The sequence below is a fragment of the Myodes glareolus genome, chromosome 5, assembly GCF_982192425.1.
Source record: "Myodes glareolus chromosome 5, mMyoGla1.1, whole genome shotgun sequence".
Taxonomy (NCBI): domain Eukaryota; kingdom Metazoa; phylum Chordata; class Mammalia; order Rodentia; family Cricetidae; genus Myodes; species Myodes glareolus.
This window is the reverse complement of record NC_142030.1, coordinates 91,760,042-91,784,207: the sequence shown is the minus strand read 5'-3', so window position 1 is coordinate 91,784,207 and position 24,166 is coordinate 91,760,042. Positions and strand designations below refer to the sequence as shown.

Here is a 24,166-nt window from a genome sequence, read left to right as displayed (position 1 = left end):
GGTCAGGTGCTGCTGCACAGAGGCTGGGACTGAATACTATCAGATCATCTTTGGTCTCCTCTCTGCTTCAGGATTCTCTGTTTCGGGCCCCTGGGGAGGCTGCTCATAGCCTGCTGCCCGGACAAGGACTGAAGAGGGGCATGACTCTGGTCCTGCTGACAAGGTTGACAAACGCTCGCTTGAGGGCCTCTGGAGGAACCAGAGCCTCCCTCTCTGGGACACAAGCTTTCTCTATCTCCTTTTGGATCTGAACACCTCCTCGGTCTTCCTTCTCCTAAATCCTGCTTCCCTTCCTGGGCTATTCCCACCTCAAAATTCTTCTCATCCTGTCTGAGGCATTTAGGACAAGCCGGGAAAATGAGTCATCTTAATGGAGGAGGGGCTTCTAGTCCATAAATGGACATCAACTCTTTAGTTTTACTCTTCAAAAAGGGCAGTCTTGGCCTCTGCTCTCTCCCTGCCAGGGATTTCCTGGGAAGAGGAAGGAGGCCGCTGGCCCTGGCGGGATGGTATTCTAGAAATAGCAGAGCATTTTAGAAGATCGACCGGTCTGATTCAGCTTCCCTTGTAAACACACGTGGTTAGCCAGGGTTTTCCCAGCTCCAGAGGCTAAGCCCCCATTTCCTGATAGAAGCGCTCAATTGTGTATGTCTGTGGAGGTCAGGATCCAGTCAGCAGAATTCCTATCCCGCCTCCCACCTCCTCATCTCTCTCTTGACTGCTCTCCCCTGGACTCTGGGCTGTGTGTGGGTGCTTAGCTCCAGCAGTGGAGCTGACCACAGAAGCTCCACTCAGACGGAGGGGGCAGTCATCCTTCAAAGCTCCCGGGCTGGAGTGTGAACCCAGCTCAGGCTGGGACTTCTGGCTGCCACTGCTCATTGCCACCCTGCTTGGTGCAGCCTCATGCTGGGAAGCAGTCCAGCCATGGCCAGGAGCCCCTCCTTGCAAAGGGGTTCCCAGCTTGCTCTGCCTCCCAGCCTGGCGCCCAGTCCTATGGAAGATGCAAGGTGGTACTTAGGAGGAGCTGGCTCTGCATCATGTCTGGGCAGGCTCACCTTGAAACTTTGCTGACCAACAACCTGCTTGCCAAAGGCCTTGGAGACAGACTTGGGCTTACCCAAAACTCCAGGTCATGAGTGGATGGGAAGCAAGAACTCAATCCGCTCATTTATCGTGAACAATGTTAACAGTGACCAACTAACCAGATACTTGAAGTTACATCCACAAGCAGGGGCGTTCATTCAGAGGAAACCCACATTCAATGGGAAGGTCTCACCTGAACAGCCGGAAGCCGGCTGAGAAGAGCTAGCCCTGAGCGGTAGTGCCAACCTCAGAGGGTCACTCAACTCACTGGCACAGCACTAAGGTTAGCCGCACACTGTTAAATGCCACCATGACGACGTCTTTGTTAGCGCCTCCTTTCTTCCCAAAGCATGTCAAGTGAGTCAGAGTCACTTTCACAGTCCCCTCACACCCATCGTGTTGCAAGGATGAAGGGAGCCAGCGTGTGAGAGTGCTTTGTAATAAGACATCACAGCAGCCAGCCTCAGCAGTGAGACCAGGCACCCGGTAAGCGAGCGGCAAAGGGCGTCCTCCATCAGCCAGCCCGGCCCCTTATAAAAGGGAATCTGACAGAGAAACAAGAGACAACTTGTTACCTAATGAATCAATCCATCAACATTTCCTGAGGCCAGACTATTGTTACTGATGCCATAGAAAATACAGAAATGGTCCCCTCCCTCCATGAATTTATATGGGCTAGAACCAAAGCTATAAAGCAACACCTACAGGGCGATTATTAACGATACAGAGGTGGGCGCTGAGGGTGGAGGTCAGAGGCAGGGCGTGCGGTGAGGTATTCAGGTCTGTGGCTTGCAAGGGGGCCATGTGTGGATGCGGTGCTGGGTAAGTCAGTGGAGGAATGAGCTGCCCTATCTGGATGCTAGGCCCTACAGCCTAGTAGGTGACAGGTGACGGCACCTGACAGCCCTGCGCCCTTCCTCGCAACCGCAACCGTGTTGCCTTGCTTTCCCTTGGCAACTGCCGTTGCAGGACATGCCCATGAAGGCTGTAACAGAGGATGCCAGACAGGAGTGGGCAGATTAGGCTAATCCTTCCTGGCCAGACGATCTGGGTGGGTAGCAAGGCAGCAAGCTCTACTGGCCCCGGCTGTTGTGACTGTTCTCTTTTGTTCTTGCTGCCTAAAAGGCCCGACTATCTTAGATCCTCCACAAAGCTGCTACCACACTTCCAATCACTTTCCAGTCCTCTCAAACCCCTAGTGCTGCCGTCAGAATTAAAGAGGGCTGCACACGAAGACACTTGGCAGGCGATACGTCAACACAGTAGAGCCCTCTCCTCCTCCCCAGCTGAATCAAACTGGATTACCCTACCCTCCGTGTCCCATGGCCAGGCGCCTTGATCCGTTTCTCCCTCCCCATTGTAGTTCTAGACAAGCTCCTGCCTCGGCCTCGCTGTGTTCTCACCCGTTACCACAAAAATCAGAAGCCTTTCGTACTCACGTCAAACTGTGTGTGCATGAAATCATGGCATTCCCCGTTCCAGACTAATTTAAGGAACAAAACATATCGAGTGCCAAGAAAATCGCTGGCATTATGTCGCTGTTGCTTTCCAAGTGTGGGTCAGGGAATCATTTCAGAGTGAACGCACAGCCAAAGCTTCTTGAGTTAGGATGTAGAAGTCATTGTTTTTAGGTCCAGGTGTGCATACAGGTCAGTGATAGGACTTACCTAGCTTGTGTGGGGTCCTGGGTTCAACCCTTAGCACCAGAGATAAACAAACAAACAAACAAAAAAAAGAGGAGGAGGAGGGAAAGGAAGGAAGGAAGGAAAGAAGGAAGGAAGGAAGGAAATCACTTGTCTTTTCCATTCTCGTTCTCTAGAGTTTTCCAGAGGCCCCATCATACATGATATTATAGTCAGCTCTAAATGAAGGAGATGCAATGAACACTACACACCAATATAAATATATACTCAAAGCCACTGAAGTGTGAGGTCGCAAAAACAGACAACACAGTGGAGCTGATCCTGAAGAGTGCTTGCCTAGCAGACCCAAGGCCCTGGGTTCCATCTCAAGAAACAAGGCCGCTCAGAAAACATTTCTCAGGGAACACAGCTGTGATCCCAGCACTTGGGAGGAAAAGGAAGGAAGACAGGAAGTTCAAGGACAGCCTTGTTACAAAACAAGTTCAAGGGCAGCCTGGATTACGGGAGACCCTGTCTTTAAAATAATAATAACAATAAGAAGAATAGAGCCTGATTTGCTGATATTGCTCGTAATCCGGACACTTGGGAGGGACGGACAGGAAGATCACAAGTCTGAGGCCAGCTTGGCTTACAGAGTGAAAGCCTGCTTGTCGAAAGAAAGAGAACATCCACATAATTACACAAAGTATGGGGCTTGAGGGACGGCTCAGCCAGGAAGAAGACTTGCTCTTGCAGCAGACCCGGGTTCAGTTCCCAGCATGCACACGGCAACTCACAGCTGTCTGTAACTCTTGCTCCAGGCAATCAGAAACCCTCTTCTGGCCTCCAAGGGCACCAGGCTCCCACATGGTACACAGACACACACTGCCAAACACATACACACACGAGGTTGGAAATGACCAAGAAGAGAGAGAAACAACGCTGCTACTCCCCTCACTAACGACTTGTGATTTTGTTGTTGCTGTTGTTATTGTTGTTGTTTTTCTGGTACATATGTGTGTATGGTACCCATGTGCGTGGATGAATGTGCATGTCCATGTGTACGTATGTGGAGACCAGAGAACAGAGGTGTCTTGTCTATTGCTCTCTGCCCCATTTCCTTAAAACAGTGTTCTCAAGGAACCTAGAGGTAGGCTGGCAGCCAGCAAGCCCCGGCAATCCTCCTGCCTCACCCAGTTCTGGTGTTCCAGGACCTCACAGGCACATCCAGCTTTTTATATATGTGCCCGGCATTTGAACTCAGACCGTGATGCTTGAGAAGCAAGCATTCCTACCGGCTGAGCTGTCTCCCCAGACTCTAAATAGTTTTTGATGGTTGCTGGGGATCTAACGGGGGTGGGGGCAAGTCCACGTTGCTCTCCTACCAAGCTATACTTTTAAGCCCACTTTTATCTGTTCTGACATAGAAGGGGAGATGTTGAGCTAGAAATTTTACTGTCTCCCTAAAACTCAAATCTGAGTAATTTGTCCTGTATTTTTGTTTTCTAAATCTGGAAATCCTTAAAACATGCAGATTGAGGTTAGGGCATGGAGGATCTTGGGTCAGGCATTGGCCTTCTGATCCAGAGAGGATAGAGAGTCTCCTATCCTGGACAGCTTTACAAAGGTGAGTGTGCCAAGCCTCGTGGTGGTGGCAGAGGCAGTGGTGGCCATGCAATCCTTGAATCCCAGAACTCGGGAGGCAGAGGGAGGTGGATCTCTATGAGTTCGAGATCAGCCTGGTCTACAAGTGAGTTCCAGAATAAACAAACCTATACAAAAATCCCCTGTCTCTAAAAAGAAAGAAAAAAAAAATCAAGAACAAAAACATCAACAAAAACAGTGAGTGTGCTCCAGGACCTGGCGGACAGCCTTTACACGGTGAGGACTGTCTTCACCATCAACAGAATCCTCTTCCAGAGCTGGGCTCAGCAGGAGCCACATAAAACACAGGAAACGGTGGAAAGTGAAACAGATCATCAGTGGGGTGAGTTGCTGCCAAAATAAGGAAGTGACACTGGGTGGGGGCAGGGGAGGACTGAAGTCCCCAGGGAGGAAGTCAGACCAGGAGGTGCTGAGATCATCTGACTCCCCCACCCCTTACTTTGGCTGCAGCAGGAGGGGAGAGTTGAGGGTGTGGAGCTGTGGGGTGAATCTGGAGGGTTGGGTAAGGCTCTGGGGTGGGGGTTCAGGCCCTGGGAGAAAATCCTTAAGATTCTTATTTGGGACTTGAAATCTCCTAGAAAGAGGGCTGGCCTCCGGAGCAGTCCAGAGAGCCACTGGAGGAGGGGCTGATGTGGGTCTCCTTGGGTCACCAGAGCGAACTCTGGGGCACTCAGTCTGGTAAGAAAGACGGGCGTGCCCTAGAAATCAGCCTGCCAGTAAGGTTGTCAAGCATGTCTTGTTTTCTTCCTTGTTTAGTGCATATTGGGTGTGGCGCTGCGCTGGGAGTCTAGAACTAAGTCTAGAACTAAACAGAATCTAGTCACTGCTCTATAGAGCCTGGAAGTCCAGGGACGGAGGGGTACTTAAAGCTCTCGGGAATTTGTCACTTAGTATTTTTTTTTTTTTTTTTTTGGTTTTTCGAGACAGCGTTTCTCTGTGGCTTTGGAGCTTGTCTTAGAACTAGCTCTTGTAGACCAGGCTGGCCTCGAACTCACAGAGATCCGCCTGGCTCTGCCTCCCAAGTGCTGGGATTAAAGGCGTGCGCCACCACCGCCCGGCTTCACTTAGTATTTTTTTTTAAAGATTATTTATTTTATATATATGAGTGCTCTATCTGCTTGTATAACTTTATGTCAGAAGAAGACATCAGATACCACTATAGATGGTTGTGAACTGCCACGTAGGTGCTGGGGATTGAACTCAGTGCCTCTGGAAGAGCAGCCAGTGCCTTTACCCTCCTGAGCCATCTCTCCAGCCCTGTGAACCTGTGAATTCATAACTTACTAGAGAAGACTTGTTGATGTTTCTTTCTTTCTTTCTTTCTTTTTCTTTTTTAGATAGGCTGGCCTTGATCTTATTCTGTAGCTAATGATGACATTGAGCTCCTGATCCTCCCGGCTCCCCCTCCCAAGAGCCAGGTGGGATTATAGGCATTCACCAATCACACCAGGTTTATACAGTGTTGGGGACCAAATCCAGGGCTTTGTCCCTCTAGGTAAGCATTCTGACAGCTGAGGACTAACCGGAGCCCAGGCTGGACTTGAACTTGCCACCATCCTCACTGCTACCTCCAGAGTGCTGTGCCACCAGCCTAGCCCAGCCTGCGGAAGGTCACCACCTGCCTCCAAAGCCCCTCTCCAGCTCCCAGTCCCGTCCCCACCCAGACAGTTTGCTTGCCCTTTGGGGTAAAGTAAAATTAGTTGGCTTGGGGAATGACTTAAAAGTGACAACTTTTGTATCTTTGTTGTTGTTTTTTGAGACAGGGTTTCTCTGTGTAACGCTGACTGTCCTAGAGCTCACTCTGTAGACCTGGAACTCTGAATGCTCCTGAACTGGAATTACAGGTATTCCCTACCACACCAGGCTCCTTGGGTGATTCCTAGTAGTCAGCTTTGGCCTGATGCCACTCGGAACAGAGGAAGGGGGAGACACTAGGAGTCAGATGGATCCCCGATAGGCAGACAGACAGAAAGAAGGGTCCAGAATAAAGATGATAAAGATGGCAGACTTTGGCTTCTTCCTCTCCTTCTGACCAGAGACGAAGGCCTAACGGCCTGTGAGCAGAGACCAGGATGTGTTTGCTCCACAGTCGTGGGCCTATCAGCTTCTCTGTCTCCTAAAACTGTTCTCTTTAGGGGAGGAACACCCTCAAAGATCCTTAAAACCTCCCAGCCCTCAAGGAGACCTGGTTTCAGCTTCCAAATCCCTCTTCAGATCTGCAGAGGGTCTTTGTCTCCCTAGGGGTGTGTGTGTGTGTGTGTGTGTGTGTGTCCTCACCCCTAATAAAAGTCTTTATTTATACTAATTGTCTCTGTCTCCTCTATCTGTGGTTTCCCTGACCTGGTGCACTCAAGACTTCCCTGCCTCTTTAACTGACATAGAAAACGAACTCAATCAAGACCCCTAGATGGCAACAGGAGTGCTGGACTCCCTCTGACCACAAAAATCTGAGACGGTGGGATGTCGTGAAGTCACAGAGCAGGTGGGGAGGCAAAGGACAGCTCCTGGTCTCTTATGTAGACCTCTCGTCAAGGAAGGCTGGGGAAGGAGTGAGCTGAGTTCAGGGCTCCAGTCTGCAGCTTGCACAGTCCTGTGAGTCCACTGAGAAACATCCCCCAGCAGGGCCTACACATGGGACTTTGGGAAGCGAGGCTGTGAGGATGACGTCCAGAGTCTCTCTAAGAAAAGCTTCACCAAGGAAGGGAGTCAGTGATCCAAAGCAAGTGGCGAGGTTTTAGGGAGCAGGAATTCTCTGGAAACTTTAGGATTGCCAAGTTTGAGCTTGGGTGTAACACTGACATCCACAGATGGGACCCACGCCCTGCTCCCTCCACCCCAGGCCACATGCTGTCCCGTCGCTCCCCCCCCCCCCCCCCCCCCCCGCATGCTCCTGCCAAATATGGAGTCTGCATCCTTTGGACAGGCCACGGCCAGAAGTCCATCCCTTTTCTCTGAGATCCTGGGATTCCAGCTCCACACTCGGGCCTTTTGGAGACCCTAAGTAGGGAAGAAAATTGACATAGCTGTCCAGGCTGACTGTGTGGTCCTGGGGAAGACACTGACCTTTTCTGGGCCTTGGCCTAGAGCTTGTTTGCTGGCAGTCCGTGCTCCTGGATCGGTCTCAGGTGAGGCCACAAACCCAGACAGCAGGCATGAATCCTGCGCTGGTGTGAGGACTCTTTTCCCGACAGCTTTCAGATGGCCTAGCCTGTGGCCCCTGGTCGTTGTTAGGTCTGCTGTTGTCACACGGAATGATGGAACAAATGCATGTTTCAGAGAATGGTGCGGATGCAGCTTCCACGGACCCTCAAGGGACTTTGGGACTGAACACTGAGCTTCATGCTCCTACCAAGGGCGGCCTGTACCTGCAGGCTAGTGACCTCTTCAAGAGGGACCATTTTCTCCTGTGTTCAGGTGGCAAGATTTGAGGTGGGATTTCAGTGTCACCTTCCTGCCGGCCTGGCCTCCACAGGAGCAATGGGCTCCCTTCTCGACACCACGTGTAGGAACAGAGACGCAGGAATGTTTCCAGTGGTCACTGGCCTAGACATTAAAAGACTATCATTAGTGTATGTGGTCCTGGAGCGAAGCCCAATGCCCTGTCCATAGTGCACTGAACTACACCCCAGCCTGTCAAAAGCCTTGTTGGGTGAAGAGAACCTAGAATCAGTGGGCTCTGGGAACGGACATTAAATCCTTGAAGTGCTGCCTCGTGGACTCTACGGGAAGAGAGATAACTGAGCAGAAGGAATGAAGCCCTGGCCCGTATGGAGTGGAATGGAATTTGTCGTTGCTTCACATATTAGCCTTTGTAGGAGTGGATAACTGCAGGCAGGACCCAAACTCTCCAAGGAGGGGCTGAACAAATGATGGTACCATTCCCCCAGGACTGGGCGAGAGCAGGTGAGAAGCCTCAGGAAGCAGAAGAGAGTGATCCTGGTCCCCTGCGGGCTGTCTGCCTTCGGGAAGGGCTCTCTATCAGGGAGGAGGCAGCCCAGAGCAGGGCTTGGGGAAGGAAGCCGAGACCCCTCCCTCCCACGCGTGAAAAGATGGTCATTAGCCTGTAGTACAGGAGTGGACTGGGCTGGGCCAGGTCTGGGAGCTCCTGGGTGAGTGAGTCATCAGACCACTGTCTGCCCCTTCTTCCTGGTGGAGGGAAGCTGAGGAGACAAGCTCTGGCCAGCAGGGCTTGTGAATGCAGGGATCACTTGATCCTCCAGTTCTGGGGACAACTGGGGTTTGGCCTCCTTGCCTTCCTTGCCTACCATACAGGCTGGTGAGCTACCTTATAAGGGAATAAGGGGAAGGGTTCACGGAAAGGCAAGCTGCCTGCTCACACCTGGCTAAAAGATGAGGCAGCCATGGAGTGGCCTTTGAAGAGGCTGCCCTGCCCTGACTGGTACCACTTGCCGAAGCTGCAGGCGCGCTTCCTGTGTGATCACAACTGTGCCTCAGAGGTCCACCCTCCCTCACACCCTTTCTGAGCCTCCTTCCAAATCTGCTCTCACCCAGCAGGCCTGTCCACACCACACCCTCTCCCAAGTTCCCAGGGAGGCCTGGGGACATTAGGAGAAGCTCTGGGTTGAGGCCCAACCTACCCTCCTTCTTGTCCTAGTCAGCCTCATACCGTGCCGTGTGTCTCCCGAAGTAGGGGCCCCAGAAAGTTATTAGACATCTGGGAAAACTGAGTCCTTCTGTGATATGTGTGGCAGGAGGGCCTGGTACACAGTCAACGTGTGGAACAGGACATGAAAGTAGGGCTGGATTGCCGAACTCTGGCAGGCTTCCTCTTCGGGGACAGTTTGGGAACACCTTAGAGCTCTTCTTTGTTTGGGATGGATATAGATGTAGAGGGTGGGGACTGGTACCCTGAGCAGACAGCAGTCAGCTAGAAACCCAGTTCCCGAAGCCCTTGCTAGCAGGAGCAGATGTGCCGAGGCCTCTCTGAGCCTCAGTTTCCCCATCTGTAAAATCATAGTACTAACCATCTCCTAAAGCAAGGCATATTATCTTATTTAATGAAGGAGCATCAGAACTAGCCGGCCCCAAAAATGCGCTGTGGGAGAGGATTTTGTGGAACAAAAGGCACTTGAAAGCCTGCAGATAGGGAAGGACCTCTGAGGTCACCTTTTCTCCTTATATGGGAGAGAAGAAACATTCTTGCTACAAGAATCGGCTTGAGGCTGGGAACTATCTCTCCAAACTGACCTTGTTAAGACAGCTCCCTTCATCCGGCTGTGGTGAGCATGCCTGTATTTCCAATACTCTGGAGAAAGAGGCAGGGGGATCACAAATCTGAGGCCGATCCGATCTGGGTTCTAAAGTGACTTTTAGGTCCGCTTGGGTTTTTAAGAGGCATACATACATACATTTGTATATATACATACATATAAGGTCCATCCCTAGGCCTCTGGACACTTCACTACTAAGTAAAGATTTGGAGTGGGTGACTTTGGGTTCTTATTTTCTTGGGGGTTTTCCATGAACATGTGAAATGAAATCTGTGCATTTCTCCTGCTTGTCCGTCTGATGGTAGCTGTGAGAATGCAGCTGAAAGTTCATCACGCCTGCTGTGGTTTGAATAGAGTGTCCCCTGCAAAGCTCACATGTTGAAGGTGGGACCAGTTAGGGGAAATCCATCACTGAGGTGTCTCTGGTCAGGATGACCCCCACTCTGCGCTCTCTGCAGCCTCCCCTGCCACATGCTCAGGACGCCAATACTGCTTTGCCTCACTGCCTCAGGCTAGTCAGCCTGGTGGTCAGCCCACCACTGACCGAAAACCCTGAAACCCTGAAACCATGAATTGAAAAAGCCTTCCCTCCAATAATGTCCTGTGTCTGTCACGGTGACAAAGCCCACAGTGCTCTCCTCTGGCCCCATGCTGGAAGGAGCACGCTGGGTGGAGCCAGGGTCCAAAGGAGGGGTGACTGAAAGCCTACCTAGGGGGCAGCCTAAAGGCTTGCCTCAGTGTTTGCTGGGACCTTGGGTGAGGGAGATGGGAGAGCCAAAAGTTGAACAAGTGTGATGTTTAGAAGTAAAAGGTTCTGTGGTTAAGACGCCTGCACGTGGAAGTAGGAGGAGGTGGCAGCAGAGGATTTAGACATAGGGTGAGTGTGTGGCCAGCTGTGGCCAGGCTGCTTCTGGAGACTGGTGTTGGGGCCAGGCCACTCTACACTCACTCTTGTGATGTTTACACTTTTACCAGTGTGTAGACAGGCAGTGGTGGCACACACACACACCTTTAATCCCAGCATTTGGGAGGCAGAGGCAGGTTGATCTCTGTGAGTTCAAGGCCAGCCAGGGCTACATAGTAATAAGACAAAACAAAACAAAACACATTTTTACCAATGCTATGCTTGACTCAAACTTTCTTTTTCTCTTCCTCTTTCTCTCTTTGCTTTGTTTTGCTTTGTTTTAGATAGGGTCTCACTATGTAGCTTTGACTGCCTTGAACTTATGGCAATCCTACGGCCTTAGCCTTCTCTGAGGTATAATTAGACTTGTGATGCCGTGGCAAGATTCCATTTTCTTTCAAGGAAAGGCTGAGAACTTCCTTGCTCAATTTTCTACAACAAAGTATTAGAGAAACTCAAGAGAAAAAAATGTATACATATATACATATACACACATACATAAAGTATATACACACAAGATATGTAGATATAAATAACACATTATTTACATTTGATATATAAATAATATCAAATGTATTTTGTTTCTATTTTAAAATTATTTAAGATATGTAAATAATAACATATATACATACATAATTTATTAAGTATTTATTATTTATATATTTAAAAATACTTTTTAAAATAAAAAATAATTTTAAAAAATAGATACATATTACAAATATGGATATTTTGCTTTCATGTATATCTGTGCATCAAATGCATGCTTGGTGCCTGAGAATTTCAGAAGAGGGCTTCGAATTCTCTGGAACTAGAGTATGGACAGTTGTGAGCCACTGTGTGGTTGCTGGGAACCAAGCCCAGGTCCTCTTAACCACCGAGCTGACTCTCCAGCCCTTCAGCCTGCTTTCTTATACAACCCAGGACCACCAGCCCATGTGCAACCCTGCCCAGGGGTAACACAGTCCATATCAATCATCAGTCATGAAAATGCCCCGCCCCAGACATTCAGACATGCCCGTAGGCCAATCTGATGGAGGCAATGACCTCCTCAGGTAACACTAGCTGTCTCAAGTTGATAAAACTAATCAGTAAACTATGTGTGCACGTGAGCGTGCTGGTGTGTGTGCGTATGTGTGTGTGAGAGTGTGTGTGTGTGCGCTTATATGTCTGTGTATGCACAATTACATACATATGTGTACCTGTACAGGCATGTGTTCATGCACATAGTTGTGTTCGTATATGTTTATGCGCTTGTGCATGTATGTATGTGAGAGTGCATGTTTCCGTGACTGCACATGTGTATGCTTGCATGCATCTCTGTGTGTTTGTATGCACGTCTTTGTGTGTTCATGTTTTCATAGATGAACATGTGTGCTTATCTGTGTGCTTGTGTGTATATGTTCTTATGTCTGTGTGTGCACACATATACATTCATGTGTATGATTATGTTTGGGTGCTCATGCATGAACTGGTACTCAAAACCATATTTCTGGGGTTGAAATGAATCTAAGACTAGGTAGTTTAAAGTCATTTGCTTTAGTTGAGGGGAACCCCAACAGCCACAGAGGGAGAAGTGAAAAAAGACTGGAACCCCTCTTAGCCCCTTCCTCTTCGGCTGTGTCCCTCAAGACTGAGAAGGAGAGGGGAGATGGTTGAAGTTGGCTGGTGACCTGTTTCTGGGATGAATTTGATTAGTGACACATTAGAAGGGAAGTTAAACTTTCTTTCTCTGCCTCCATCTAGAGTTGGGGGCCTGAGGCTAAATTGTCAGAGGACCACTTCCAATGATAGCTTAAGACCTTCTAGAGGCAAGCTAGCGGCTTCTCAGCTCAGGTGGTGATGGGAGGACCGGGCCCTCCTGTAGCTCAGAGCGAGAGTGTACATCTTACCATGGCATTTCCAACTTTCGGCTTCGATTCAGTGAGCTGAAATTCCTGCAAGGAAAAGGAAAATGGCAATCAAGAAGCTTTGGATGTGGAGCCTGGCAGGGTGAGGAGCCTGGACCCTCAAGGCAGACTGGGCAATGGCTTTGGGGTACTTCTGGGCATGGCAGAGGTGGCCTGCTCTGCAGTGCTGGTCCAGCGTTCTTCACTGTCACCCAGGAACTGTGTCAAGCAGGGCGGCCAGTGTGGGAGCACTCTGCTGGAGGTGCTGTGTATATGAGGCAGTGTTGCCGCCCACACCCAGACTGCCCTTCTGGCTGCTTGGGTGACTCAGGACTTACCAACACGTCTGAATATGCTAGGGCAAGCCCCGGCCTCCTCTTCTTCCTTGACACCATCCCAGCAGGCCTTGGTGGGGCCCACTGCCTCCTCCCATGTTCATCTGCAGGCTGCTATGAGCCTTCAAGACACTTTGCTTTGGCTACTTCTTAAGCCCTGCCCAGCCCTGGTGGCAGATCAGAGTCCCCGGAGCTCCAGATGGCTGGGGACCCGTCTGGAAATAGCTCCCTAGGGGTCCTCTGGGGGCACTGGGGGACTCTTGACATCTTTGCGTCTAGGAGGGCAGTGTAGGCATCACTTCCACACTTAAAGTGGGGAAACTCGGGTATATGGCCTGGCAGTTTTAGCTTGTACCCTGCCATCTCGACATCACTTCTCACCCTTTTTCCTAGACACCCACCTGTTAGAGGAGTGAGAGCCTCACGCTGATACATTCATAAGGCTCTGATGTTGGTTCAGGACCAGCCGGCCTCGTCTCATCCTCTGCTGAGCTGCGCTGAGCCCTTGGGACTGGGCCCTGCTTTGCTGATGATACCGAGAGAGAGACTGAGGCAAACAAACAGGTTCTTAGTCTGGAGAAAAGGGATCAGGGCCTCTCCTGAGTCTTCAGGTCAGGGTGTTGCCTCTGTCCCATTGCATATTTCTACAGAGTCCACCTCAACTTCTCCAAGCAGTTCTGGACCTTGCACCCAGGGTCAGTGTGCAAAGATCACTCTGGGTCATTTCACTCAGTTACAGATACTGTGCCACTAAGTTTAGGCATGCAATGCCATGTATGTCTCCTGTTGCCAGAGCTGGGCATCAGACTCCATTCTTTCTGTTTTGGTTTTTTTTTTTTTTAAAAAAAACAGAGTTTCTCTGGGTAACAGCTCTGACTATCTTGGAACTCGCTTTGTAGAACAGGCTGGCCTCTAACTCAGAGATCCTTCTGCCTCTGCCTCCCAAGTGATGGGATTAGGGATTAAAGGTGTTGCCCCGCTGGAGACTCCATGCTTCTTGATGGGGAGCTGGTGTGAGGGCAGCTGGAACAGGTCTAAGGCAAGTGGCTGTGCTGGTTTGAGCCCCGATCTGGGATTCACTCCAGGGCCTGCCACTGCAGGGGAGGCTAGGCTGCCCTAAAGTTCTGGCTACAGCTCTCCTTCCTCTCTTAGCTGTGGCCCCAGTGTCTCCTGCTTTCCCTCCCTGCACAGACAGACGAGCTATACCCTGCGGTTGTTCTGGGCCGCCTGCTGCCTTTTGGGTTTGCCAAGCTTGCACTTGCTGAAGCTTTGGGATCCACGGGGGTGCTGAGTGGGCTGGCTCTGCTGGATACAAAGCACACTGGCTCTGGGTCAGCTGAATGCCAAGGAGCCAGGGGGCACCAAGTCTCCTCTTTCATCTGCCCCCACTATAAGGGACCCAGGCAGTGGGAGTCCACCAGTCTGATGGCCCTGCAGCACTCTGGGGGTGGGACCAACGCTTGTGGGACAGGTGCTCTGGGAAGGCCCTGCCTCTAGGTCTTGTAGTCTGAAGGAGGCAGACTACCAGTGGTAACCCTGACACAATGTCTCACTCTCAGGACCTCAGGGGAGAGCAGGAGGTGGGGGCAACTCAGGCACCTTTTCTACAGAGGCAGCACAGACACAAACAGGGAACTCCTGGGGAGAAAAACAAGCCAATGCGGGCTTTAACAAAGAAGATGTGGGGGGGGGGGGGCGCTGCCACCTCCCTCGGGCTGTTTGCTTTGCAGCCTCAGAAGTGGCCAAGAGTGGCCTCGCTTTCCTCCTCCCTTTCAGTGTGGGCTGCAGCTGGCAGTGACATTTAGAGCCAATTCTGAGACAGCATCTGACCTTGGGAGGAATGTAGGAAATGTTTGTAGCCACGAGCGGCCACCCCCTACCTGTGGCCCTGGAATGTGGGCTCTGAGCCGCCTGTGGCCCCCAAGGGAGGTACACACGCACGTGCCGTTGGGGGAGAACTGGGAGTACAAGGACCAGGAATGGAATAGTTGGAAAGCAGTCTGGCAAAACTACCTAACACAGAGGCCAAAGTCAGACTATCAATGCCACCTCCTTGCGGTGCCGCTACTGCGTCCTCTCCAGGCCTTGGAGCCCCAGATACAGTTGCAATTTTGGCTTGTGGAACTCAGAACCACAGAATGCCAGGGCTCCTTGACACGAAGAGTGGCCACATCCATCCTACTTTACTGATGGGGAAACTGAGGCCCAGAGTAGGTAGGAGGTGGTTGCAGTGCACGAGTTATGGCCAAGACTCAAGAGGTTCTCAGCTGTTTTTTGTTTGGTTTGTTTTTGTTCTTTTTAATCACAGCCCCTTCTTGTTGCTTCCTCCTTCAAAGGGCCTATTGTAAGTACCTACTAAGTTCCTGCCAGGAAGCACTTTGGGGCTGCAAGGGCTGATTGCTCCAACCATAGGGTAGATACTAAGCCCTGAACCTTCAGGGAGAGGATCACACCACAGCTCTTGGGAAGTAGGTGCTCCCTGCCCCAGCCAGACCACGGTGACAAAGCCAGGCTAACCCCAATAGATGCTGGTTTGGAACTGCAGCTTGAGAGAGGTTTTGGAGTACGGACTCTGCTGACCTCTTGTGGCCACAACTGGTAATTACTCCACATCCCTCCTGGGAAGTGCTCTAGCCAAACTGGGCCTGGATGGAACGGTAGTCATCTCACTTAATTTGCTCAGAACAAGGCTGGAGGTGGATGTGTCTCATTCAATGTTGTGTCCTGAAGGAAGTCAATTCAGGCCAACAGATGAAGTCCAGCCTGTGCTACCCGGAATGCTTGAGTGTGGGGAAGAGATCCTGTGATTTTCAGAGAGACAGCTTAATCAATCAACATCAGACAGGATGGTTGGAAAACGTAGAGGATATTTATTTCTCAGGAAGGTCCACCACAGCTGGCAGGCACTGCTTCTCCCGCTTCATGGGTCCCCTCTCTCCCATCCCGAGAAATCTTCACTGTGCTTGGAAGGGCCCACGGGAGGCTGGGCTGTACAGAATCGTACGCAACACTCCATAGCCTTAAAGAAGTGAATCAACAAACATCCTATTCCCCCACAAAGACACATGTATAAAATAAATAGGAATATATAAAAGAGGCCATGATCCTCCCACCCATCTGGTGGGGCTGCTTGGGAGAGCGGGCTGGGTGGCCACGTACCCCTTCTTTCAGCCAGAAACATCAGAGGGTACATGGTCTGGAGTGTGATGAGCCAAGAATAAGCCCTGGCGGCAGAGGGAGAATGGGCAGGACCTCTCCCTGGAGCCCATCTGGGCAGAAGCAAGGGAAAGGTAGGAACAAATAAATAAGTCAATAAATAAATAAATAAATAGAACTCAGCTTGATCCCAGAGGCCTAAAGGTTTGGGTTAGAGGCTCAGGGCGCTTGGGCCTGTTTTTCAGAAAACAGCACACCCAGTGAAGGGAGAAAGATGGGCAGAGAAAACACAAATCCAAAGCCACACCTCACCCAGTCTCCAGAAACCAGTCTCAAATCAGCTCAGCGAGGAGAGGAGCAGGGGCAGGGCAGGCTGAGCTCCTAGTGGCTGTGTCAAGCCTGCCCTCTGGTCCCAAGACTGGGGACCCTCCCCTTCCTGGACTCAGTCAGCACAGCCTCCCACTGGCTATATCCAGACAGACCATTTCTGTGGGAGGAAACTATGGTTACCCCCAGGATGGGCTCTTTCCTAGGGAAACAGAGACCGGTCTTATATCTTAGGGGCCTTCATGACCTAGGACAACCTTAGGTCAGCCCAGAAAAGTCCCACGTGATTAAATAATTCAAACAGTGCAGCCCTGGTGTTCTCCCTTGTTCCATTTGGCCATGAGTGTCACCACTTCCTCCAGTCCTGACCCCCCCCCCCCACCCCTTCAGCAACTTTCAGGCTAAAAGAGAGATGGTGTCAAACAGATGCAGTGCAGAGAAGGGGCAGGAGCTGCCGAATGGGCAGTTTGGGCAAGAGGCCAAACAGGACATGTGACAAAATCCGAGGGACTCAGGAGTCCCAGGCCCTCCTGGAGATGTGTGGCCAGTGGAACCCGGAGAGCACAGGGCGGGACGGCAGCTGCTCAGCTGGGCAGCAGCACGCGCTCTAGGAGGTAGGTGAGCGAGTCCCAGTGCTTCCAGAGCAGGAAGAGGACGAGGAGCAGGAGGGCGGTGCTGGTGATACGTAGGCGTGTCTTCATGAGGGGCGTGATGAAGTTGGCCATGGTGGACACAAACACCAGCAGCACGGCCATGAGTGCCAGGATCACATTGATGAACTTGCCCAGCAGAGCGCGTGCGTTGGCGTTCTCCACACCTTCTAACTGTACCACTTGCTGCTGCTGCTGCTGCAGCTCCAGCTTGGTGACCCGGGTCAGGCAGGACTCCACAGCCTCCTGCAGGGGACAGTGGGTGGTGTATGGAAGCTCAGGGTGGGTGAGGTCCTAGACTGAGCCCAGTCTGCTTGTTCTTATTCCCGTAGGGCTTAAGTGTGATCTCCAAGGGTTTGTGAGCTAGAAGATTGGTTTCTAGCATGGCAATGCTAGGGTAGCAGAACCTTTAATTGTGTGCGTGCGTGCGTGCGTGCGTGTGTGCATGCATTTGTGTGTGTGTGTGTATGTGTAATGTAAAGAATTAGATCCTGTGAGAGAAAGTCTGACCCCCAAATCTCTCTGGCTTTTTGTCTCACTGTGTGACTCTCTGACAAGTCCCTGTCTTTGGGGGGCTATAGCGATGAGGTCTTTACCAGCTCCAAAGACAGGATGACATCCTCTTGGGTCTCCAGAGGGAAGAGCTGGGTGGATCCTTTCTCTTTACAGATTATCCAACCTTACACATTTGCTACAGCAAAGAATACACTAATATGCCACTGTACCAAGAAGGTGGTAACATAGAGCCCCTCCTCAAGGCCTACAACTGGGGACAGAACTCTTGGCAGACGACTGTCTGAGGAGGACGTAAGGAAACGGAAGTCTTGCTTATTGATTCCAGCTCCATACTGAGGCAGGCACATGCCCAGAAATAACAATTATTCATTCGTAAATCTGATACCAAAGATGTGGTAACCATAAGTGCCCCTTGCCTACCAGTTTGCCTTTGTATAATGCATACACTTGGCCAAGGACTTGCTTTGTTCTTATCTCTACCCCAGCAACACTGCCTTCTTCTTCATCCTGTACCTATCTGCCCTATGAATAAACCTCTGCTCATCATTTATGGGTAAACGCCCTATGTGATATATCCACCCCAATGCTGTCACCTGCACCCTGGGCCTACGGCTCTATCCACACAGCAGGACCTCCCCAGAGAGGCCTGGGCCATACCTGGATGTCTCAGGCCCTCTCATAGGACTGGTAGGCCACCTTTTCCTCCACGCTATAGATAAACCTCTGTTCATCATGCCTTATGTGATGGGTCCACCCCAATGCTGTCACCTGTACCCTGTGTCTACGGCTCTATCCACACATCCTGGGCCATACCTGGATGTCTCGGGCCCTCTCGTAGGACTGGTAGGCCACCTTTTCCTCCATGCTTGCTAGCTCCTGCTTTAGGTTGGTCATCTCATTCTGGTGGAGCTCAGTCAGGTCATTCAGTTGCTCCTCCAGCCTCTCATACCTGGTAGGGAAAGAGGAGAAGACAGCACTTCTTACAAACCACTCTGTCGGTAGTGACATGCAGCCCACCCATGTGTCCAGTCCTGCTTTCATCTTAACCTAGTGAGAGTAGCGCTCTCCTCTGTGCCAGCCCTGTGGTAAGCATGGCCCAGCACTGCCTCACCGGACAGTACTAGGTCACCTGTAAGACAGGCGGGAAGAATGCAAACCTGTCTGGGATCTCATGGCTCATGATGGGGAGTAAAGGACTGAGTGACTCTAGCCCGGCTCTAAACCCAGACTAAGATGCTTTGTGGGTAGCAGGGACCCAGAAGTATAGAGGATGTGATCCCTGTTCTGAAAAGCACCAAGTAACAAAAGATGGCTATAGAATGAAGGTGGTTGGTTTCAGATGGGGTTCCCCTCAGTTTTACAAGCCATCATCTAGAAAGAAGAAGTGCTAAGGAAAAAGGTCCCCCAAATCCCAGAGAGAGAAGGAGTGAGGCAGGGGAAGAACCAAACTCCAGCCCATTCTTGACCTCGGGAACCCCCTAGATTTCAACTGTTCATTACCTATCTGCACTTCGCATTTACAGGTTGACCTGTTCAGTTGTTTTTGTTTTTGTTTTTTTTAACGGTATTACAATGTAGCTCTGGCTGGCCTAGAACTCACAGAGATCTGACTGCCTCTGCTTCCTAAGTGCTGGGACTAAGGACATGTGCCATCACACCTAGCCGACTCATTCCCTATGACTACTCCCTAAGGTCAGCTCAGCATTACCTCACTTCACAGACAGGGAAACAGTGGAGAGTGTGAGCTGCTCAGCTAAGTTACTCCAAGATGAGGAAGATCTGGGATTTGAACCCAGGTAGCTGCCTCCAAGGTTCTTTATAAACCAGAGTCTCCAGAAGAGCACACATGGTACAGCTCTCACCTTAGTCTCCCTTGTGTGAGTTAAGCATGTAACACCCCAAAGCAGTGATGCTCAACCTGGGGGGCTGAAAGACCCTTTCACAGGTGTTACACATCAGATATCCTGCATATTAGATATTTACTTTACAATTTGTAACAGCAGGGGCTGGAGAGATGGCTCAGAGGTTAAGAGCACTGGCTGCTCTTCCAGAGATCCTACGTTCAATTCCCAACACAACCACCTGTAATGAGATCTGGCGCCCTCTTATGGCGTCAGGCATACATGGAAGCAGAATGTTGTATACATAATAAATACATAATCTAAAAAAAAAAGATTAAAAAAATTTGTAACAGTAGAAAAATTAAAGTTACGAAGAAGCAATGAAAATAATGTTACAGTTGGGGTCACCACAACATGAGGAACTGTATTAAAGGTCATAGTGTGAGGAAGGTTGAGAACCACTGATCTAAAAAGTATCCCGAGACGGGCAGAACCTTCGTTCCAGAGATCTGGTGATCCCTGTTCCAGCCTGGAGAAAGCTCCTCAGGGGCTCCTCCTGGCATGGCAAGACCCTTCTGGATGCTTCTCCAGTGGCCTCCAAAGCTCAGAACAGCTTCCTTCCTTTCCCACTGGGCCCACCCGCAGCTGGGAAGCCAAGAGGTACCCACCTGTAGCGCTCCTCTTGCAGGCACTGGGTCATGTAGGTGTAGTCCCTCTGCAGCTGAGTCTTCAAGTCCTCCATGGAGTCCTCCAGGTGTGACTGGCCATCCTTGATGTCCCGCAGCTCCTCCAGCAGAGTGTCCAGATTTCCAGGGGCACCATAAAGAGTGTTGGATCTAGGGCTCCCCAGTGCACCTCCAGGCCCAGCCCCAGAGTTGCTGCCCGCCCCAGCCGAGCTGGCACTGGCGCTGGAACACTCATCGTCACTACCATACTTGGGGCTGGACACTAATGTGGCACTGCCACTCAGCGCCCGGGCTGCCTCTTCGGGGGGCCCATCTTCCATAGGGTCCTTCAGGTGGGCGATGTTGTCGGCACTGCCGAACTTGTTGCGAATGAGACTGGCGAACTCCCGGGGCTTGGACACCACTGCAGTATGGGTAGCTTGCGAGAGGCCAGAGAGACTGCCTTTGACACCCTCCACCACGCCACCCCCGAAGCCACTGATGCCGGCACGCATGTTGGCGCCCACATCCTTCAGCCCTTGCTGCATATCGCGCAGCACATCTTTGGGCTGTCGCGAGGGCCCGTTCTGCTCTATCTCCTTCAGGCGCCGGCGGTAGTGCTCTAGCTTCTTGTGCAGCTGGGCGATGGTCTGCGCCGACTTTTGATTCTTCTTCTCAAACACCTGCTTGATGCGCGACACCTGCTGCTTGTCCGCGTTGTTGGCCAGCTTCAGGTACTCCGCCACGTTATCATCCCGCGCCTCCTGCTCGATCTTGATCTGCTCCGTGATCTTCAGGATCTTCTGGTGCAGGTGGTCAATGGCAGCTTTAGTCCGCTGGGGGTCGGGCGCTCCATCTGGCACGTCCAGACTGATGGGGCCATCAGTGTCACCGTAGCCAGGGCCAGAGGGGAGGCTCAGGGCCACAAGATCTCCCTTGTCACCCTGGGGAGGAGAACCAATCGTGAGACACGGGAGGGAGCTCAGCAGGGTTGTCAGTGTAGACCCAGCCACCCTTGGGTGTGGCTTCTCCACCTGGCCAACAGATGCAGGATGAAGGAGAACTTAGGGGAAGAGCCTAAGTTTCTACAGCAGGCCCCACAGCTGCATGCCAGCATTACCCTTATGAAGAGCTTTCTCTCTGAAATGAAGTCTAGGCACATCTACTTTGTCTTTGGAGCAGGGTGTTCTAGCAAGTAACTTGGAGACACACGACCATGAAAAGACAGACCCTCTGGCCCCGAGACCAGAGATGGGCTCAGCTGTCTCTCTGTATTCAGTCTCTTAATTAGGCTCTTGTCTGACCATGCATCTCCTTCGGAGCTATGAAAGCCCACTTGTAGACCCGTGCCTTCCAGCCTCATACCCCGTTCTCACTAACACAGCTGCAAAGATCACTAGCCCTGTTCACAGCCCTTTTGTTACCTTCCTGCTCTCCGAGGGTATCAGCAATCTCCTCTGACTCATGACGGTGGGAACACTCAACCTCTCCCACTCTCCCAGAACTGGGGAAGAGAGCACACCCACCCACCCTACTGGGCAGGTCCTTGAAGTCTAAAGGCCCAGAGGTAACTCAGAGGCCACTAGAGGCCAGGAGTCTGAAAGAACTGAGAAGGGAGAGAATGTGCAGAAAGGAAGGCAAGAGCCTCTCCTCTCCCCACCAGGCAGGCAGGCAGGCTTCCTGAATGCATCAGTGTGGTACAAACTCAGACAAACAGGGGAGAGATCTGAGAAAAGATGAGGCAGGGGATCAGAAGGAAAGGGCAGGGAAGATACTGAATTCGAGATAGATCTGTGGGCAGGCCTGGAGCCCACTAACCCCAGACCACTGTTGGCAGCTGAGTCCCTTATCATTACACAACAGAAGCAAGCTGGATCAGATCACGGGGCAGGGAGGGGGAGGGGAGAGGTGAATGCCATGTTGTAGACAGGATTAAACAAAAGAAAGCAGCCTTGTCACACATGCTGGAAGCAGACAGAGCTAACTACAGGCAGAAGTTACCGGAGAACACCACCTATGACCACAGCACTGGCAAACTCAGGAGGCAGGGAAAAGGCTCCTTTTAGGATCCCCTAAGGATGCCAAGAGGACAATCTCCTGAAGTAAGGGCTTTCCTCCTGGATTTGGGTGTCCCTTCATGTCCCCTCACCCTCCCAGCAGGTGTGTGTGCCTCAGGACTCTCCTCCAAACCATGTCCTCCCAAAGCCATCCATCCTGAGGTCTGTCTCCTCCTCGTGGACTTAAGACTCCTGCGCCTGTCACTCCCTGCAGCCTCTCTGGTTTTCCGGAGCCTCTGCATCTCTGCCTGTACAATGGGTGTACTCACACCTACTCTCAAATTCCATGGGCGGGTTACCTGGATGGCGTCCCATAGTCACATGATGAATGCCAGACCTGAATTTAGGTGGATTTTCCTCCTGGGGAGTGATGCCTACAGCCAAGCCGGGCTATCAAAGCATATGACTCCATATTGATGGAACTGTACAAAGTAAGTTCTCTATATAACATGTGGCCTTTACTCTCAAAGAACTTGGCCTTAACACAGATGGTCCTTAATCTCCTCCCGGGACAAAGAATATGCAGGTAATGGGCACTGATGATAATGTGCTTGGCAGTCTGCATGCTGCCATTCATTCTTTGTGAATGGTGCCAGTGGACAGAACAGATGGGAATGGGTGCAGAATGCTGGGAGAGCGGCGATGCCTTACTTAGGGAGGACAGTACATCGTCTGCCTGCCAGGCTCCTCTCAGTTGCTTCCCCCACCATGAGGCATCTGTCTGGTTTACACAGGAAAGTCAGAGTGGATGCTGTACAGTGCCCAGGAATGAGGCTAGACTTTTTTTTTAATTCCATTTTTTTTTTCCTTTTGGGAGGTTTTGCTTTTCTGAGACAGGGTTTCTCTGGGTAGCCCTGGCTGTCCTAGAACTCACTCTGTAAACCAGGCTGGCCTCAAATTCAGAGATCCACCTACCTCTGCCTCCCTAGTGCTGGGATTAAAGGCCTGGGCTACCACTGACCAGCTTTTTTCAAAGCAAGACTCTTGTTTGTTTGTTTTTTGTTTTTTCGAGACAGAGTTTCTCTGTGTAACAGTCCTAGTTGTCCTGGAACTAGCTCTTGTAGACCCAGGCTGGCCTTGAACTCAGAGACCCACCTGCCTCTGTCTCCCGAGTGCTGAGATTATAGGCATATGCCACCGCCATTCGAAGGTAGCAGAGACTACCCTCACTCCCACCCCCACATACACACTCTTCTCCGTCCTCTAGCCCAGACCCCAACTTGGGCATCCTGCCTGAGAACTGTATGTTGGCAGGGGGTATAAACTGTGTGGCTCACGCTAGCATATCTCCAGTCACAGGCCATCATCCTCCATGGGTGCACCTCGCTAGGCTGCCAGAGAAGTGGCATCAATTCCCTTTGCCCTCTAGGGTCTTTTTTTCCTCCCAAATTTCCATTCCAATGGCTTCCACAGCAGAATGAGGCAGCAACAGTGCACCACCCCCATCTGCTGCTCTGTGTCAGGTGTGGTTGGTTCGCCAGGATTTCTACTTTCATCCCTTCAACCCCGGTAACAATCCAAGAGCCAGGCAACACTGCCATTCCCATTCTACAGAAGAGAAAATTAAGGGCTGACCCAGGCGTGAGGGAACGACGTAGGATCTGAATCCTAGTGAGCACCTAGCCACAGGGCCTGACCCTTGGACAGCTGGGAAGACCCTGCACATCCGCAGCTTGAGACATTCCTGCCTTGAGTGGTCTCAGGATTTCTATCAGTGGTCCCCAGAGACACCTGGCCTCACCCTCAAGCAATTACGCTGGCATTTCCTATAGTGAGACTGAGGGGGTCTTACATCCCGTGTAAGCAAGGAAAAGGGAATTACAGAGACAGGTGAAATGGCTTAGCACTGGTAAAAGGCACTTGCTGCCAAGACTAATGACTCGTTCTCCACCTGGGAAGGAGAGAACCAACTCCCCTGAGCTGGCCTCTGACCTCTGCCCACACTGTGCATGTCTATGGGTACATACATAAAAGAATGAAATATATACACGGAAAAAAGATATATACACACAAGCCTAGGTTGTCTTGGAACTCACTATGTAGTCTGGCCTCCACAGTGGAGGGATTATAGCAGTCAGCCACCACCAAGACCCCTTCAAGACTGAAGGGAGACAGAGCAAGGGATAGAGAGAGCCAAGGATCTGGCAGACAGCCACAGGGGCACAAAGAAGGATTATATCTGAATAGGGAAAGGAATGTTAAAGAAAGAAGAGAGTTCCTCAAGTGGT

At 51.2% G+C, this 24,166-nt stretch overlaps 1 protein-coding gene across 4 annotated transcripts in view; it reads right to left on the bottom strand.

Annotated features, from left to right (window-relative positions):
* Nucleotides 1-15,573: 15,573 nt before the first annotated feature.
* The window catches only part of Tmcc2 (transmembrane and coiled-coil domain family 2), a 38,908-nt gene continuing 30,315 nt past the window's right edge, over nucleotides 15,574-24,166 (bottom strand). For all 4 annotated transcript variants that reach the window (XM_048430711.3, XM_048430713.3, XM_048430712.3 and 1 more), the window contains 3 exons: nucleotides 19,885-20,825; nucleotides 18,189-18,324; nucleotides 15,574-17,105 (listed from right to left, as the gene is read on the bottom strand). In XM_048430711.3, coding sequence (XP_048286668.2) covers nucleotides 16,794-17,105; nucleotides 18,189-18,324; nucleotides 19,885-20,825 — 1,389 coding nt within the window. In that variant the 3' untranslated portion in view covers nucleotides 15,574-16,793. The remainder of the gene's footprint in view (nucleotides 17,106-18,188; nucleotides 18,325-19,884; nucleotides 20,826-24,166) is intronic.